This window comes from Nematolebias whitei, chromosome 17 (assembly GCF_014905685.2).
Source record: "Nematolebias whitei isolate Nwh7 chromosome 17, NemWhi1, whole genome shotgun sequence".
Taxonomy (NCBI): Eukaryota; Metazoa; Chordata; class Actinopteri; order Cyprinodontiformes; family Rivulidae; genus Nematolebias; species Nematolebias whitei.
In genome coordinates this window covers 30,844,441-30,863,860 of record NC_056514.1, presented here as the reverse complement: position 1 = coordinate 30,863,860, position 19,420 = coordinate 30,844,441, and the positions used below count along the sequence as shown (strand labels likewise).

The 19,420-nt window shown below is 37.9% G+C and overlaps 1 protein-coding gene across 1 annotated transcript in view; it reads left to right on the top strand.

Moving 5' to 3' along the window:
• Positions 1–19,420, top strand: part of pald1a (phosphatase domain containing paladin 1a) — a 57,835-nt gene that overhangs the window by 14,872 nt on the left and 23,543 nt on the right. The window contains exons 9-18 of the mRNA XM_037691099.1: positions 49–145; positions 1,891–1,995; positions 2,915–3,010; positions 3,081–3,215; positions 3,560–3,676; positions 5,805–5,984; positions 7,410–7,607; positions 7,927–8,067; positions 8,156–8,227; positions 11,774–11,914. Of these exons, the coding sequence (XP_037547027.1) occupies positions 49–145; positions 1,891–1,995; positions 2,915–3,010; positions 3,081–3,215; positions 3,560–3,676; positions 5,805–5,984; positions 7,410–7,607; positions 7,927–8,067; positions 8,156–8,227; positions 11,774–11,914 (1,282 nt within the window). The remainder of the gene's footprint in view (positions 1–48; positions 146–1,890; positions 1,996–2,914; positions 3,011–3,080; positions 3,216–3,559; positions 3,677–5,804; positions 5,985–7,409; positions 7,608–7,926; positions 8,068–8,155; positions 8,228–11,773; positions 11,915–19,420) is intronic.

Below are 19,420 nucleotides of genomic sequence, written 5' to 3'. Positions count from 1 at the left end.
TGCCTCACTTTATGAAATGCGAGGTGAGATGTTTACAATGTGTTGCAGAGTTGAGGAGGCAGCCACTTCAGAGACCAGACCACTATTTCACGTCATTCAGTGTCTGATCGACAGGTTGCCTAATGGACAGCAGATCATGGAAGAGGTAATTCAGCTAATGAAAAGGACTGTAAAACATCATAAAAAGAAAGTCACTGTGCTTTCTGCCGTACACGTTGCACCGCCATATAAGTCGCATCAGTCCAAATATGTCAAATAAAGTTGAAAAAAACATAAATATGTCGCTTTGCCATATAAATCGCATCTATTATGCGTCACCACTGACAACCTGGAAACGTGGGGCGGTGTTGTCCCAAAAATCTATTGGCTGCCAATGGCGGCCACGGGAGTGTTCATGGGAGGACTTTTAACAAGAATTTAACAGGATTAACACTTAAAAACAATTATTTGTTTGCTCGACATCATAGTAAAAGTGTGTCTCAGTTGAATTTTTCCTTAATAAATGCACTTTAATGATTAAAAAAAAGCTTCATTTCAAAAATTGATTCATGGCTGCGGGAGCATGCAGAGGGAGGACTCGCTGTGCATTTCTTCAAAATTTATCAAGATAATCACCTAAAACAATTATTTGTTTGCTTGACAATATAGTAAAGGTGTATCTCAGTTGTACTTCTCCTTAATAAATGCACCTTAATGGTCAAATCAGCTGCATTTCACCTGGGCGGTGCGGCAAAGTGCAGCTGATTTGATGTTTGCTTCAGGAGTTCCGGAGCAAGACGAAGGTGGCTTGGTATGGCAAGCCAAGCATCTCACTAATAGCCACTTTTACATATTAATGAAACACTTGGCTTGTCATACTACTGGACTGCCCTCTAGCGGCTGAAAATGGTAATGTTCAATATTTTCCATGTCAGAATGAATGAAATCATCATCTCAGTCAAAATTTGTGTTATAAATATGGGGGGGGGGGGGAGTTGCTTCACTGTACAAGTCACAGGGCATGCTAATTTATGCAAAAAGGTGCAACTTATACAGTGAAAAGTACAGTAGATACTCAAAATTTACAGTAAATACTAGATTTAGATTTTAGGTTTAAAGATTTTAGGTATTAAAAACAATAATAATGTACACAAAAACATACAGAATAGTAGAATGCTATTAAAGTAGCTTTAAAAATCAAGATCTTCCTGAGATCTTTTTCTTTTCTTCCAGTCAGACAGCCAGAGTTTAAACCAGGGCTATTCAACTGACGACCCACGAGTTCTATTTATTGCATTTATGGTTCAGTACAACAACAACAACAACACATTTTTGAAAGATAACAGATCATTGTAATACTTATTTACATAATGACTTTAACTGCTGGACGCTCGACCCCTGAGCTGCTGGCTTTCAGAAACCGTAGCCCCCCTGAGCAGTTTTGTTGAATAGCCCTGCTTTAAACCATTGAAATCAGTTCGTTCATCTTACAGAAACAGTGGCTCATCAGAGATGGCTATCAGGAATGAGCTCCATCTGACATTCAGCAGCTGCAGTCTGGAGAGCAGCGGTGATGGAAGCAGGGCTAATTACCATAATGTTTTTTCATGCTTGTGAAATCAGGCAAAGGTATAGAAGTGCATCTTCATAAGAGGCTGTTCAGATGTGGGATCATCAAGCATGCTCAGATGTGACTGGAGCGAGCACCTGTGGTCAGACGACAGTTTTATATGCAAATAAACTTGGTTTTTGTTACACATGAGCTGTTTGTAAGGAGCAAATACGATATTAGTGTATGTGAATGTTTATGCTTATTCTACACCCGTTCGCTTTTGATCTGAAATGTGTGTGGGTTTTTTTTTTTCCACTCGGGTTAATTTTTTTTACTTGTTTTTGTTTATTTTATTGCAGGTTGACCATGCAATTACCTTGTGTTCAGAAATGCACAACATCAAGGAAGCAATCTATGAGAACAAGAGTAAGCTCGAAGGACTTGGAGAAGATTATCAAATTCAGGTTAGTGCTCATCTTTTTCTTTTGACCGATGACAGTAGATTTAATTTTCTCCTAGGCCTGTCACAATAAATCAATAAATCAATTAATCGCATGATAAATGAAAATTATCGACCTTATTTTCATTTATCGGCTTTATCGTTTCTTCGTGTCTCTCTCTTTCTGAAGATGCTGGATGATAAAAAGCTCAACTCCGGTGTTCTTCACTGATCCCTCCCTTCCTCTTTTGCCTTTAAAATCCATTTTAACTGTCCAAAATTGTGTTTTTGGATCATTAAAAGCAGTTAAGCTGAGAAGCTAAGCTACGAGCTAAGCTAACAGTCCGATCTCGGGGAGAAAACCTCCGTCTTGTCGAAGCTCCAAAATTCACGGTTGAAACCCGTGTATTTGCGTAACAAGCTGTTTTTCTCTGCAACAAGAAGCTGAGAACTTGTTTACTCATTTTTTAATCAAAAGCTTTGTGTGAAAAATGCTATGCTAAAGAGCTCAAACCACAGAGTGTCCGCCATTTTGAGAACCGAAGAGACAGCCCATGTCACGTCAAGGGGCCTCCCTCCCATTTTTCTTAGACACGCTGCTCGCTCCCTCACTATCCATCCTTCGGTTCAAACAGTCTTATACTGCTATGAAGTGGTTGTAAAAAGATATTACATGCAAAACAAATTAAACATTTCTTCTTAAATTTGAAAACAATTAAATTATTTTCAAATTTCAAACAATATTATCGTTTATCGCGATAATTTCTGAGACAATTAATCGCCCAGCAAAACTTGTTATCGTGACAGGCCTAGTTTCTCCTCGTAGCTTGTGCACTGAAATGCTCTTATTTTTTTTTCTTTGTTAAAATAAACAAGGGATTCTTAAGTGCATTTACTGGTTGACCTACCTTGTAAAGATAATAGTTATTTTTTTTATCTTTTAGGGAAGCAGTACCAAAGACTACTTTCTCAACAGAACAATGCAAAGCCTGGAGCGCTACTTCTACTTGATTGTGTTTAATGCCTACCTTCATGAGCAGGTACATTTCTTGATTTTCCCTGCTTCCTTGTCTTTACTGATGAAATTGACTCAACTCTTGCGTTTTCCAGTACCCCCTCGCCTTTGTGTCCAACTTCAGTCAGTGGATGTCCAGCCGCTCCTGGTTGTACCGGCTACTGGCACGCATGAACGCATCCGAGCTATCCGCTCCGGCTGAGCTGGTCACCAGAGGAGCCCGAGTCCTGGTGAGAAAATCAGAAGCTTAAACAGAACCTTTAATTATTTCTCTCTCTTGTCGTCCACATTTTTCAAAAGATTAGGCTAAAAATGATGTGTTTAATTTAAACACAAGATGTTTTTTTACATCCTGTTTTTGTGTGCTGAGACACTTTAAAACCTAACGCGCTTTATCTCGTTTAAATATTTAAATTCCCTTATCTTTTCACACCATCACGTCAACAGCTGCGTCTTTTTCTTATTCAAGCCTTGTTACTGTCGAGACCGCCCCCCCCCCCAATCTCTCGTCTGCATCTTAACATGCTTTGCCTTTCACCTTGTGATGAAAGCTTAACTGTTTGTGTCTGAGCAGGTTGCTGATGAGTACTTGGCCCCCGACGTGCTCAGCACAGTCAAGGAGATGAAGGTGGCCAACTTCAGACGAGTGCCCAAGATGCCTGTTTATGGAGTGGCCCAGCCGACATTAGAGGTTCTTCTCATCTCATCAAATCAGCTGTGATGCTCCTGTTTGTTTGTCAGCAAAACAGAAATTTATGGCTTATAACAAAAGTATAATCTTAATGAATCAAATAGAAACGTTTAACATTTCCAGATTTGATTACCAGTAACAAACTGTTGCTTCCACCTTGAGAAAACCCAGAGAAGACAATTAATGACCTAATTAGAGGTAATTAGCATTAAAACAGAGAGGATGATTAAAGAAAGCAAGAAGCAGGTGATATGATTCAGATTTTTTCTTTGCAATCAGTTTAAATCTTAAAAGATCGATTTTCTTCATCTTTATTATCGCTCACTGCTACAGACCCATGTCTGTGTGTGTTTTCATTTGTTTACCATTTAGCTAAATATCTCATGAACCACTGGAGAGATTTTAATGAAACCCTCAAACTAGTCATCTGATGTACCGTATTTGCCGACGTATAAGTCGCATCAGTCACATCAGTAGTTGCTTCGCCGTGTACGTCACATCTATTATGCATCACCGCCGACCACCTGGACATGTGGGCCGATTGGCTGCCAAATGGTGGCATGCATGGAGGACTTTAACAAGAATTTAACAAGATTAACACCTAAAAACAATTATTTGTTTGCTCACCATTATAGTAAAGTGTGTCTCAGTTGAACTTTTCCTTAATAAATGCACTTTAATGGTCAAATCAGCTGCGTTTCGCGTAAGCGGCGTGGCGAAATGCAGCTTGCTCCAGGAGTTCCGGCGTGAGACGAAGCGAGACTTTGTATGGCAAGCCAAGTGCCTCATTAATAGCCACTTTTACTTATTAATGAGACACTTGGCTTGCCATATTAGTTGAGAGCCCTCTAGTGGCTGAAAATGGTAGTGTTCAATATTTTCAATGTCAGAATGAATGACATGTCAGATGTCAGACAAAAATTGGGTTATAAATATGGGTGGGGGGAGTATATTAGTCGCTTCGGTGTAAAAGTTGCAGAACTTGCAAATTTATGCAAAAAGGTGCGACTTATATGGCAAAATTACTATTACTGTTAGATCTTATTACTGTTTTACTTTTTACATTTTATACTTTTGTTGGATGTAACTGGGACCCTGTGTACACAATTTACAACATTTTGTCAGTTATGTATAGAGCTCATACAAATACACTACCTTCTAATATTCAAATGTATTTTGTGAAAAGATCAAGCTGTTACAATCTTAAGGGGAAAGATGTTTTTGTAAAATCGCAGTTCAGAACTAGTTTAAAGGGAAGATCTACCTTAATTCAGGGTGTTGGTTTATGGAATGACTTAGAGACAGATATTAAGGAAGCCAAATCAATCTTGGTATTTAAGAAACTGGTAAAAATCAAATTGTTAAAAAAATATATCTGAATGTAATTCATTGAAAATGTTTGTTAATTGAAAAATTAAGCGAGTTATTTATTTGTTTTTGTTACTTACAGTAAATGTTTGTTTAAAATGTTTATTAGATAAATAAGGAGCAGACTTAATAAGATTTTATCTTCATCTGCTGCCTTTCATTTTATTTTATTTTTGTTTTCAAATTACATACATGTAAATTGATATGTATTCTTCTTATTATAAAATAAATAAATAAATAAATAAATAAATTTCATTCCACCACTTGTACCACATGTGGTGGAACGACAAATAAAGAACCTTGAATCCTTGAAAAATACGGTACATCTACAACTGGTTAACTTTTGGAGTCAACCCAATTCAAGATGTTCCACCACAGCTAACTGACCTTAGCCAACACAAAATGACTGTAACTCAGTCAAATTACACATTTTGAGTTAATACTTTATGTGATAGTAGCTGAGAGAAATCCTCAGCACGTACTTGAGCGCCAACAGTTTTCTAATATTGGATGAGAATGCACAAATAATTTACAAGGATTGACTAAAACAGCTAGAACTAACTAATATGTGATTTTACTTCAACAAGTGTTTACAATTTACACAATAAAGTGCCAGTTTTGTACTTTGGTGTATGTACAAGTCTAGATAGATTCATTGGAGTGACTCGTGATTATTTTAATAAAAACGTGCACGTCCACTGCAGGATGCTCCAGCTGGACTTGCAGCCCCTTCCTTTAATCACTTGTGTTCTCTCTGCAGGCGACTGGGGCCGTGTTGGCCCATCTGACAGATGAGAAAAGGAAGCACAGCCACGTGTTGTGGGTCAACCTACACGAGGAGTTGGTGTTTGAAGGAAATGGAAAGATCTTTACTCCCAGGGAACCCTTATGTTTGGACCAGCCCATCCCTGTCCCAACAAGCGACTCACAAGTGCTAGAGGTAGAGAAGTCAAGCTTTTTGAGACCTTTTAGGGCTGCTAGTGTGAGATAATAGTGTGAATGTTTATGATGCGTTCACACTATTGTGATCCATTTTTCCTCTACGTTTTTCGGCATCTTTCACGTTCCACTATTTTTGTGCCATTTCAACAAATCATAACTCAAAAACGTTCAACTCTGCTAGGACAATCCTGCTATGACTTTTGGTTTTGGTGCAACTTTAGCTTTTTGAAATATTTAGCCGTTTCTGCCATTTTTTCCTCATAGAAAATAAATTGAGCTCATTTTACTTTCTTCATATATTTAGATCTGTTTACAACCTTTTACCGTTTCTTTCACATTTTGTTCTGGTTCAGCTTCTTTGTGTACAATTAAACTTTTTTTCAGCTACTTTCAGCTAATTGTTTTTTTCAGCTGTTTTGTGCTCCTTTCAGATTCTTTCTGCTTAACAACATTTTTTGTGTTTCTTCTAACTTCTTTTTGCTAATTTCAGCTTGTTATGCTCCTTTCAGCTTTCTTCTGCTAGTTTCAACGTTTTCTGCTATTTCAGTTACTATTTAGCTGTTTTATGCTAATTTAAGCTTTTTCTGCTAATTCCACATTTTTGCACTCATTTCAACTTTTTCAGCATAATTCAGCTAAAATGTGCTCTCTCCACTTAATTCTGGAAATTTAAGAGTCTTTCTGCGTCTTTAGCTGTTTTTTCTGTTGTTGCCAATTTCAGCTTTTTTCAGCCTAATTATGCAAACGTGTGTTCTTTCTGCTTTCAAAGTCAAAGTTAAAGTCAAAGTTTCTTTATTTCTTTCTTCTGCTGATTTAAGCTAGTTCTACCTTCTCAGCTAAATTTTAGCATTTTTTTTAAAGATATTTTCAGCTGTTTTCTTATAAATTCTAGATTTCCGTGGTAAGTTCTGCTACTTTCAGCATAATTAACTTGTTTATGCTAATTTCAACTTATTATGTTCCTTTCAGCTTTCTTCTGATAGTTTCAACATTTTCTGCTATTTCAGTTACTATTTAGCTATTTTATGCTAATTTTAGCTTTTTCAGCTAATTCTACTTTTTTTTCTCATTTCAGCTCCTTCTGCATCCTTGTGATTGTTTAAGCTTCTTTCTAAATTTTCAGCATTTTTTTTTTTTTTTACAAATTTCAGCTATTTTAGCTAATTTCCTCATTTTTGTGCTAATTTTTGCTAATTCAAACCCAATACAGCAAATAATGTGTTATTTCTGTTTTCTTTTGGTAATTTGGGCTTGCTCTTGTATTTCAGCTAAATTTCAGCATATTTTTAGCTAAATTCAGCTGTTTTTCAGCATGTTCTTCTGCAATAAGTATTCACGCTGCATTCTTGTAGGAAATGCAATTTCTGTAGTTAAAGTTTGATTAGCTCTAGGTTTGAGTCCGTGTGGTTCTTTGCTTCTTTAGAAATTGGAAATGTCCCTGAAGGAGGAGATTCTGCGTGCTCAGAAGTGGCTGGAGGTGACGCTGGAGCAGGAGAAACAAATGAAGATGTTTAAAAGTGGCCTGACGGTTCAGGAGATCTTCAACCAACACAAAAGCTCCTACCAAGGCCTCGTGTACAAACGTATCCCAATGCCTGAATGCTGCGCACCGAAGGCGGAGGTAAGGATATGAAGGCATCCAAACATCAACAGGGATTTAAAAAAAGATGGCCGAGGGGGCTCTCTAGTGGTGAAGAATGTTACAAACAAGTTTGACCACAATTATTCTGCACCTACTGTATATCACTGTTTTTTTTTAATTAAAAAGCCAATATGAATTAAATACTTTTAGATAATGTATTTTTTGTCAGATGTTATTTGAAATTGATGACTGAACATTTGCATGAAATTTAACAGAAAAATAAAAATCCCCAGTTCAATATTGTGTTATAGGCTGTGTACAGTTGTAGCTGAACTTTAAGTGTACTTGTGGTTTTCAGGATTTTGATAAGCTGTTGGGGGCCATGAAGGATGCTTTGGCTGAGGATTCCCTCTCAGCTTTTGTTTTTAGCTGCTCCAACGGCAGAAGCAGGTCTACGACCGCCATGGTTGTTGCAGTTTTGACTCTCTGGCACTTTAAAGTGAGTAACGTTCCTAAAGTCTCTAAAAGTTTTCCAAACCTGTTGCGTTCATGACCACCTAAATGACAAACTTAATTTCCGTCTGCAGGGTTTCCCAGAGTTTGCTGATGAGGAGATTGTGAGCGTTCCAGATGCCAAGTACACAAAAGGAGAATTTGAGGTTTGTTCACTTTAAAAACTCTCAATCCTAAACAAAACACTGCCAAAGAGAAGGTGGGGGTGGTTAATGACTGCCGTTTATTAAAAAGACCAAGCTTAAACGTCATCAAAAGCTACCAACGTTACCAATTACTGTACTTTCCACCTTAAAAGTCACACACCATATAAGTCACATCAGTCCAATTATGTGTAATAAAGTGGGAAAAAACAAATATGTCCTGTTACCTTAGAAGTCGCATCTATTATGCGTCACCGCTGACCACCTGGAAATGTGACCCGGTGTTATGCCAAAAATCGATTGACTACAATTGCAATATTAAAATGTCAGTTCGTGGGATGTTAGGACACGAGACAAGAGATGTCTCCAAACGGCTCGACACTCGGGTCCAAGTTTTGAAAATGGTGTCCGGAAGTTAAACTATTGTTTACTATTGACCCATTACAAGGTCGACTAGACAGTATTTTAACTAGAGTTGATGACAAACTGGAGTTGAAATGATCAGATATTCCTTTGTTAGGTCTAATGCTCCTTTTTTCAGGCAGACAACTTTTACTTAATGAACAATGCTGCAGATAATACATGTTTTTATTGTATTTACTCTTTGACACAGTTCACACTTGGACTTGTGATTCTGTGCGTCAGAATTTCAGGGATGACACGCAGAGTTAAATGTCATTAAGCAAAATAAGAAAGAGGAATGATTATACCTTTGAAAGTTTTTATTTAACACAAAGTAAAACCAATGTGTCATTTTAACTGCAGTAAACACCTTAAAATGGCTCAACACTATTAATGTATTACAGAAAATATACATATGGTAGGCACACTTTATGATATTGTAGACCATTACATTAATACATTCAGCAAGTACTTTTACTTTTACTAAAGTATTTTTAAAAGCAAGTACGTATTTACTTTAACAAGTAAAAATGTTAATGTGGTACCTTTACTTTTATTGGAGTACATTTTTGTCTGTTTATTTGTACTTTTACTTAAGTACAGTGTTGGAGAACTTTCTCCCCCACTGTTAATGAGACACTTGGCGTGACATTAGTTGAGGGGCCCTCTAGTGGCTGAAAATGGTAGTGTTCAATATTTTTCATGTCAGAATGAATGAAATAGTCAGATCTCAGCCAAAAATTGGGCTATATTTATAAATGAGGAAAAAAACCTAAATTAGTCACTTTGGACTACAAGTCGCAGGACTTGCTAATTTATGCAAAAAGATACGACTTATAGACCGAAAAGTACGTATATTATATATTTTTTTTCATTTAGCCTTTATTTATCCAGGTTAGTCTCATTGAGCCACGAGAACTCATTTTCAAGAGAGACCTGTTTAGGGAGCACATGGTGGGGGTTAAGGGCCTTGCTCATGGGCCCAGAGTGGGGCGAATGAGGGTGGGGGCAAGTGTGGGTGTTTCACCTACCCCACCCACAATTTTGATGTTGTCGGGGCCGGGGCGTGAACCGGCGATCTTCGGATCAAAAGCCCACCTCTCTAACCTCTGCGCCACCACTCCCCAATAATATTAGCAACATTTTTTGAGGTTTAGCGTCACCTTAAAGAGTTTTTTCGATCATGAAAGACAGAGTTGTTAATGCGCCAATTTGACAATTTTCACATTTTTTATAGTACTAAAAGCAAGTTTTAGGTGATTACTATTATTTTTTTACATCCTAAACTCTATACACAGTTGTGATTGTAAACAGGAATCTACTACGACCAAAGGCCAAACCTTTTCTCTTCTGGACTGTGTAGCATCTGTAAATTCAAACTGCTGGTACTTTTTTCTCTTGAATGAGAGATGAGGCCATGGCTCGGTATTTAGAATCTGCTACTTGGCTCCTGAGCCTTGTAAACATGTACAGAAAGAGGCCACACTCGGCAGGCGCACAATACGACATGCCAATCAAAGCAGAGAGGGCCACCAGTTCTTGGATAGGCAGAGCGGTTGCCACAGAAACCTTGTCGCCTTTGATTCAACCTCTTTAAGGGTATGGGATGTTAGCAACCCCTATTGCCACAACTATTAAAAAGATGTTATTGAAAAGATAACTTTATTTTTATGAGTAAAACAAAATGAGACTCACTGCTTGAAGAAACTTTTTATGATAGGCTCCTTTTTAATAGATTGTACGTGTAAAAATAAAAAAACTGGTCTGTTCAACAAATTCAATATCTTCATTTATTCATTCGCTTCAGTCTCAAGTGTCTCAAAACAAACACGCCTGAGAGTTTGTTTTGAGACACCGACAAGAAAAGGATTGAGAATGCACACAGAACCCTGCATAGATTTCACGTACAGTTTTTACTTTATCTCTGTTAGGGGATGCACGATATTGGATTTTTGCCCGATAATCCGATACCAATTCTGATAATTTTTCCCCTAGACTTGCATACAGAGACTACATAGCTTTCTCTGCTGTGGAATTAAAATACTACATTATTCTGCATGGTCTTTGTCAATTTGACCTGCTAACAAATGCAGATGCCAAAAAGGGGGCTGAAAATGATGCAACTTTTCAACTTGGATTATATTTAATGTCAAATTTTGTCACTGGGTTGTCATACAAAAACTGCCATATAGATATTTATATATATATATATATATATATATATAGATAACGTGTGTGTATATATGTATAAAAACGGCGCCTTTTATATCAGTGAGTTATTTTGATGGAATAGCCGATATCCGATATTTACCTTTATCGCAAATATCAGCCGATACCGATACATGCTGATAATATCGTGCATCCCTAATCGCCATATGTGATTATGTGATCGCTCCATCATGTCATTTAAATTGAAGAATTAAGATTAACATGTGGCTCAACATATAATCGAAGGAAACTCATGCATGGGTTTTATCTGCAGACCCAGTTCGTCTCCCTTCCCTAACCTTTTTCATGCTACCATGAGTATCTGAATGATACCAACCACCAAGGGAACACCAAAAGGCTAAATTATGGCTTGCAGCTGTTTGCCACACTGTGTTGTGGTGTGACCTCACTTGCACGTGTGGATGGAAACTTGCCGTTTCTGCTGCACTCTGACGCACATTTGGACCGATGTTAATTAGGTCATCGCAGACAGGCAGGCGTCTTTACTGCAAAACGGTAGTGTTTACAAAATAAAATTTTTTAAAAGCCACAGAAAAGTATGCACCTTTTGTAGAGAGGATGCAAGACAAGTTCTGCAGCCTTTGATGCACCAAAATGCAAAGGTGCATCTATTATTTTGAGTTGGAAAAGATTTAAAATCACTAAATGACTGGATCAGAGTGTCCTGCTAAACCCGACTCCATAGTATGAAGAGAGCGAATATATTTTTTGTAGGTTTTTTTTTCTATAGATGTGAGAATTTATAAAGGTTAAAATGTGATCGGTCTGCAAATTTAACTGCGTGGAAGCCATTTATTTTAAAATGGCTCAATAATTTAACAAACCTCAGTAAAGGGTGCTATTTGTTTCTGCATAATACCGTATTTTTCGGACTACAAGTTAAAATCACACTTAAAATCAAGTGGTATTTCTCTCCAGGTTGTGATGCAGCTTGTTCGTCTTCTCCCCGACGGCCAAAGGATGAAGAAGGTGGTAGACATGGCACTGGATACAGTCAGCGAGACCATGACCCCCATGCACTATCATCTGAGAGAGATTATTATCTGCACTTATAGACAGGTACTGTATACCAAACGGCCCTGTGATTTTTATGTCAAATCTTTGTGAAATTTAAAAAACACATGGGTTTAATGTTAAAATAAGTGTAACGTTAGAGCTGAGAATTTAGTTAGGCATTTGGAACAAGTTCAGAATTAGAATAATTTTGAATAAAAGTTGCACAGTCATGATAAGCTATTTGATCGCATAGTTTTTTTCTCTATAGAGGTTGAGTCATACGTAAAAGAAGGAGTTCATGAACAATCTTTTTCAGCTGCATGTTGAGATTTTAGTTGCAGTTTCACTTGAAGCCCTGTAGATGGCCTCAAGAGCTAGTTTTTATGGCTAGAGTTTAAAGAACCCACTGCTTTGTGAGATTTGCTGAAACCCATTGTAACTCAGCTGTGTCTAAAAGCCAATGGGCTTCTTTCAGTTTCGTAACGGAAAAAGGCAGAAGAAGCATTTATGGAGTTTTGATGCCTCATTTATTGAAATGAGTCAGTTTCTTACTTTTCCAGACACACGAAATGTCTTCCAAAGTGAAAAACCCTATTTTTATCAATAAGGCTATACAAGGTAGACGTAAACAGATGAGATAGAAGATGTTTTTTTTTTTAAGTTTTAAATTGTGAAAAAGGAAGAAAACCAATTTTGTTTTAACCTACTGAGTTTTCTCAGTCATTTTGATTTTGGTTAATTATTGAGGCACAAATGAAAATGGTACAGATTCTTCTCCCGCGACTTCTCTCTCGCTCTGTTTTAGCCATTTGTGATGCAGCCTAATCATAGTGTTCCTGCTCACCGTCAGCCGCTCTCGGCACACTGGAGACACCCAGTCCAGTCTCCAACATATCAATGGGCCTCATTGTCCTCTGAACTCTGCCTTTTACACATATTCTCTCTCTGCCCGTCATGTCCTGATGTCAAGTTCCTGGAAAAAAAGGCCCCATGTCTGCTCACTTTTCATTTATTACAATAACGTGTATAATAGTTTCATTTTTAAACGTTCCAAGACTTATGTTGAGCAAAAAAATACCAGATAAAAACCTTTATTTTTATTGGAAAACAAAATTTCTTGTACTTTTGTCATAACAAGTCGAAATAATGGCCAAAACAGAAATGACACCCAGAATGTTATAAAGTGGAGTTTTCTTTGAGGATCTCAGGTTGGCATCGTGCTCATGTTGCAGTTTTCTCTGTCTGAACCACCGGGCCAAGCCATAAACAGTGCCAGATGTTGCTAAACCGGCAGACAGCAGAAAGGCGAAAAGGGGGGAGAGGAAAATTTTATACCCCCACCTTGAGCCCTCCTCTTCTAAAACACTCTTCTCCCTTTTAACTTCCCCCCCTACTCGACAGTGGTCGGAAAAGTGTGTCGTTGATGCACAGGGACACAATTTCTCCACTAATCCCTCAAAGTGGATAAATACTTTCACACTGGGGGCGACACAGTGGGGTACACATTCTTCTTCTTCTGTCTCCTGCACAGAAATGAATCAGAGCGGCCTCGTTTTTTTTTTTGTGGGGGAGAAAATTGTTTTAATCAATCCTTGCATTTGCTTCGATTCTACTCAGTTTTACTGGGACGTTTCATGGTTTAGCGATTAGCCTCGTCTTTATCATGGGAAGTGAGTTTATTTCCAGCTTTCCTCTCCTCCTGGTTTGACTGTTGAAGCTGTTACATCATAGGCCTGCACCTTCTGTGTTTCCTATTATAATACCACACTTCAATAAACAGTTACATTTCGCTGCCTTTCCAGGACATCATCAGTTAGCTCAGCGTGCCCAGTGTTAGCTTTCAGTTCAACAGGCTGCAGATTGCATGGCTTTGACTGATTGATTTCCAAGCAGCATACACTCTGTGACCCAAGAGTGTGATCACTGACGATCGCTGGCTTCCACACAGCCTTTCAAGAGGTTGTTGAAAACTTCACTACCTGACAGTCTCAGAAATTGTAATCCTTTTTTTTTTTTGCTGGGCAAGTGTTGTAGCCATTTTTCCAGTCACCTTTCATTAAAAATGTCTTTTCCACCCAGGTGCTGAGAAATACAAGGCCTGACAGTGGGAGAGCTACAAATCATGCTTGCTCTTTGTGTGTGCATGTGTGTATCCAAAGAAAGGCGCTCATGGTTTGGACGGGGCAGTGGAAAAATATTCAAAGACGTGAGCGGGTTTTCTTCAGAAAAAAAAAAAAAAAAAAGGTAGAGCAGATTTGCAGGAAAGAAGCTGAAGGAGCAACAAGGAAGTTCACAAATGTTGTGAGGACTGCTGCAAAGAAGCTGAGAATTTGGATCAAAGAGTAGTGAAGCAGGACAATAATGGGCAGACTGCTGTAGTTTCGTTTGTTTTGGAACATTTATTTTGCAGAATTACACTTTTGCCACCTGTGTCCGTTTGGCTGAAGGGTCTCAGCATGAACAGTTTTCATCTCACTTTGTATGACCTCGTGATAAATGGTGCTAACCCACAGTCTCAGCACTCAGTTCTGCATCACACCGCACCTGTAAGGGCCTGCCCACTGCTGGTATCCACACCCACTCCGCCCAGTTTATGGGACCACCTTGTTCATGGTTCTAAGAAAACTGCTCTGAGGTGACGGTTTTCACGTAAGCAGACAGCAGCTGTTAATAGGCTAGAGCTACCAAATTTTTCGCCCTATAAGTTGCAGTTTTTTGCATAATTTGCATGCCCTGCGACTTATACGCTGAAGTATTTGTTTTTTTCCCTCATATTTATAAAACAATTTTTGGCTATGACCATTTTCATTAATTCTGACTGAAAATATTGAACAATACCATTTTCAGGTGCTAGATGGCACTTTAGTAGTATGGCATGCCATTGTATAGTGTAATAGGGAAAAGTGGCTATTAATGACACAATCGACTTGCCAAAGACTCCCACTGTCGTCTGCCTGGAGCAACTGTCAAATCAGCTTCATTTCACTGCGCCACCCCCAGCGAAATGCACCTAAATTGACTAATGAAGTGCATTTATTAAGTAAAAAAGCTCAAATGAGACACACCTTTACCAGAATATCGAGCAAACAAATAATTGTTTTAAGTGGTTATCTTGTTAAGTTTCGAAGAAATGCACAACGCGTCGCCCTCTGAGCATTCATGTTTCCGCTTATCGGCTTTTGAAAATGCAGGTGATTTGACCGTCAAAGTGCATTTATTATGGAAAAGTTAGACTGAGACACACCTTTGCTATAATTTTGAGCAAACAAATAATTGTTTTTACATGTTTCTTAGCCATTTGGCAGCCAATCGATTTTTGGCACAACGCCGGCCCACATTTGCGGGTTTGGCCCACATTTCCGGGTTGTCAGCGGTGACACATAATAGATGTGATTTATACGATGAAGCGATCTATTTATAGATTTTTCCACTTTAGACATATTTGGACTGATGCGACTTATAGGGCGGTGCGACATTTCTTGCGGAAAATATGGTATGTCACTGAATGACCCACCCAGCAAAACTGCAAACTACATCTGAACCTCCATTTATTCTCCAATCGTCGCAGAAGGCTGTGTGGGTTTGTAGTTTGATTTTTCTAAAGTTCAGTAACAGAACCTCAAGTAGTAGTGCTGTGGACCGCTGACGAAGTCCAAACCTTTCTTTCTTTGTTGGCCGGAGCGTCGCATACACTGCCTGGCCAAAAAAAAAAGTTGCCACCAAAAAAAAAGGTCACACACTAATATTTCGTTGGACAGCCTTTAGCTTTGATTGCGTCATGCATTCGCTGTGTCATTGTTTCGATAAGCTTCTGTAATGTCACAAGATCCATTTCCATCCAGTGTTGCATTAATTTTTCACCAAGATCTTGCATTGATAACTAGGCACTAGGTATGACGGGTGCATCACTTCACCTGCCTCTCTTCTTTCCCTGATGCACCCATCACTCTGGAACAGGGTAAATCTGGACTCAGACCACATGACCTTCTTCCATTGCTCCAGAGTCCAATCTTTATGCTCCCTAGCAAACTGAAGCCTTTTTTTCCAGTTATCCTCACTGATTAGTGGTTTTCTTAAGGTTACACAGCTGTTCAGTCCCAATCCCTTGAGTTCTTTTCACATTGTGCATGTGGAAATGCTCTTACTTTCACTATTAAACATAGCCCTGAGTGCTACTGTTTTTCTTCAATTTGATTTCACCAAACGTTTAAGTGATCGCTGATCACGATCATTCAGGATTTTTTTCCGGCCACATTTCTTCCTCGAAGACGATGGGTCCCCACTATCCTGCCAGTTTTTAATAATGCGTTGGACAGTTCTTAACCCAATTCTAGTAGTTTCTACAATCTCCTTAGATGTTTTCTCTGCTTGATGCCGATGATTTGATCCTTCTCCAACAGACCGACATCTTTTCCACGACCACACGATGCGTCTTTCAACATGGTTGTTTAAGAAATGAGAAGCAACTCATCACACCAGTTGGGGTTAAATAACTTGTTGCCTGCTGAAAGATAATCACCCATGCAGTAATTATCCAATAGGAGGCTCGTACCTATTGGCTTAGTTAAATCCAGGTGGACTTTTTTTTGTTACGATGCTTGCCCACTGTGCAATGACGATCCCGCCCACAGAGCAGGGAAACAGATGTAGGGGAATACCCGCTGTAACTTGAGGAGAACCAATAAGACGAGAACCAGCTCGAGTCGTACTTATCAATGGCAAAGTGGCTAAAATGAGACAATTGAAAGGTTGAGCTTGTACCAGCTTGTAGATGTATTGACGGGGCAACAAACTCCCTGAACCAAAGTTGAGGTCTTCTACTTAATTTAGGAGTGTTTTGGCTCGCAGTTGGACCAACTCTGATTTGGATCCAGTTCTGAGGGGTGGTGGAAAGCCCAAGGAGATCCTTGTTTTTATTCATGATTAATATATTTCCATTTGGAAATCCCAGCAGCAGCATTTGTTTATTTCCATCTCGGTGGGTGCATGCGCCTCACGTTAATGACTGTTTTTCTCTGCAAACAATGAGAATCTCTTATCTGACAGCCTCTTAAAGGTAAATATACCATCACTTTGGAGGGCTTCGTGAGTGACAGCAGGATATTCACAGCTGCTTTGACTTGTTTGCTTGCTTGTTCAGTATTTATGACTCATGTGGACCAACATTAGTTTTTATTTACTGTTCGAAACAACAGCTGTCAATTTATTTGTGTTACTGGTGGTGAAGTCAAGACATAAACCTAATATTTCTCTGCCATGACACATTTATCTTGTGCAATTTTTTTAAATGGGATTTGTTAATATTATAAGATGAATATGGTTTAGAAAATAAAATTTTAATGTTATTTTTTTTTCCTCAAATCGCTGAGGGTGTGCATTCATGCCAGGGAAATATTAGTTGGCCTGTAAATCTTAAGGAACACACTCAAACAACCAGACCTCATGGAAACGGATGAAGATGTGCAACAAGCCTGTTTTTTTTCCATTTTGCTTACGATTGCTAAATTCTTATTATCCTTGTGTCCAGTTGACCCAAACATCCCATTTATATTACAAAATGTAAGGAGCTACACTCTGAAATGTGCTTATTTACCTCTTCTTCACAGAGAAAAAGGGCCTGTTTGCCTAATGGCAAAAACCCAACTGGCTGCATCATTTCACATTTAGAGAACAATAAAGTTGCTCCAAATTATACATGATTAACTTGAAAATGATATTATGCATCTAGGCAATCAAACTGTGTAGATTTAGGAGCATCAGGCAGTGCAGCCAAACAAAAATAGATCATCTTTGTGACTTCGCACACAGTTGATTCCATTATGATCTAGTTGTACATTTTCTGCTCTGTCATGTCAGTCACTTCCTGTTTACATGATTATTCTGGTCTAAACCATGTACCAACTTATTAGTACGTCTCCAGCCAAAGAGTCGTATATGATCAGAGAAATCACTTGGTGCACAGCATCACTTCACAAAGTCACAAAATAAATCAGATTTTATATTTCTTGTCCTCAGTTTGATTTAAAAAAACGTTAAGACTGACAAAATGTTTATCTGATACAAAATACGTTCATAGTTCATTAAGTAACGTAATAAATCTTACAAACTGTTTTACACAAGTTAAATTTAGCTAATATTGTATATGATGTATTAAAATATCATTTAAACTTTATTTATGTATTTATATATTTAAATTTTATTACAGGACACCCTTGAACAGTCCAGTAAAATGTGCTTAGAAAACACAAAAATTAAAATACTTGTGGACAAAGGCAAAGAAAAAGATAATTGATGAATGCATGTAAAAATTTAACAATAGAAAAAGTAAATTAAATATGTAATGCAAAGAAAAACGAGAGATAAAATACAAGAATAGAATAATGAAAATTCTTAAAAGGAAAAACAAAATAAACAAAAATAAAAAGCACTACAATGTCAGGTATTAACTAAAATACAGAGTTAAAGCAAAAACACCAGGAAACATTTTATTGCATATTCGATACATTATTCAATGCATTTGTGAGCATATTCTAATTACTGAGCCATTTTTGGAAATTAAAGTCAATTTTAGTCCATATTTTTTCAGTTCTTTGCAAACTGTTTTTAAAAATTGTACTCCTATCCAAGGCATGTGCAGTTTTCTCCTGATTTAAATTTCTGCTGTTTTGCCTGTAAGAAAATGTCAAAAATGATGTCATGTTTGCAAAATTCTCCTCGGGAACTTGTTAAAAGTTAATTACATGTGTTTAGAATCATCATCTTGTTGTTGAATATATTATTTTCTTTATCCTTAGCTTTTTATTTCTTTCCTTTTACAAACAGCGGGATGTTTTCTTCTAGACGTTGCTGGTGTTTAATTGAGCCAATTTCCCCTTCCAGTAAAATTTGTGCCTCTGGCTGTTGCAGAAGTTCAAAGTAGCATTGATCCACCCACGTTCTTTATTAGCTTTCCTGTCCTGTTTTCTATAAACATATATTTTCTAAATCCACAATGAAAGAAGCAACTTTTTCTACTTCAGCCAATGGGACCCGTTCTATGAATTTGGTTGAAGATGTATGCAAGGTTTTTCTTTTCATGGTCTGTGTTTTTCTGCAGAGGTAAAAAAAAAAAAAAAATAATAAAAGTAAAAAAGAGGATAATGTGTACCGTATTATTCACCCTATAAGTTGCAGTTTTTTGCATAATTTGCATGCCCTGCGACTTACAGTATACGCCAAAGCGACGTATTTATGGATATTTTCCCTTATTTATAAATCAATTTTTGACTGAGAAGTTATCTCTCAAGTTTAAGTTTCTTTACCAAGTTTTCCTCATGGAGTTTAAAAGAGAGATGCGAATCGACCAAGATACCCAAATATTTATAGGAATCAACAAACTCAATCGGGACACCATTTGAGGATAAAATCAAAGCAAGAAATGCTGGGACCAACATCCTATTTGAAAAAAAAAAAAACCCATCCCTTTGGTTTTGTCGGCATTTAGGACAAGTTTGAGGTGGAACAAATCTGTCTGGATGATGTCAAATGCAGATTTCAAAAGCTGGAAAGCCTTTTCAACAGTTTTAGCTC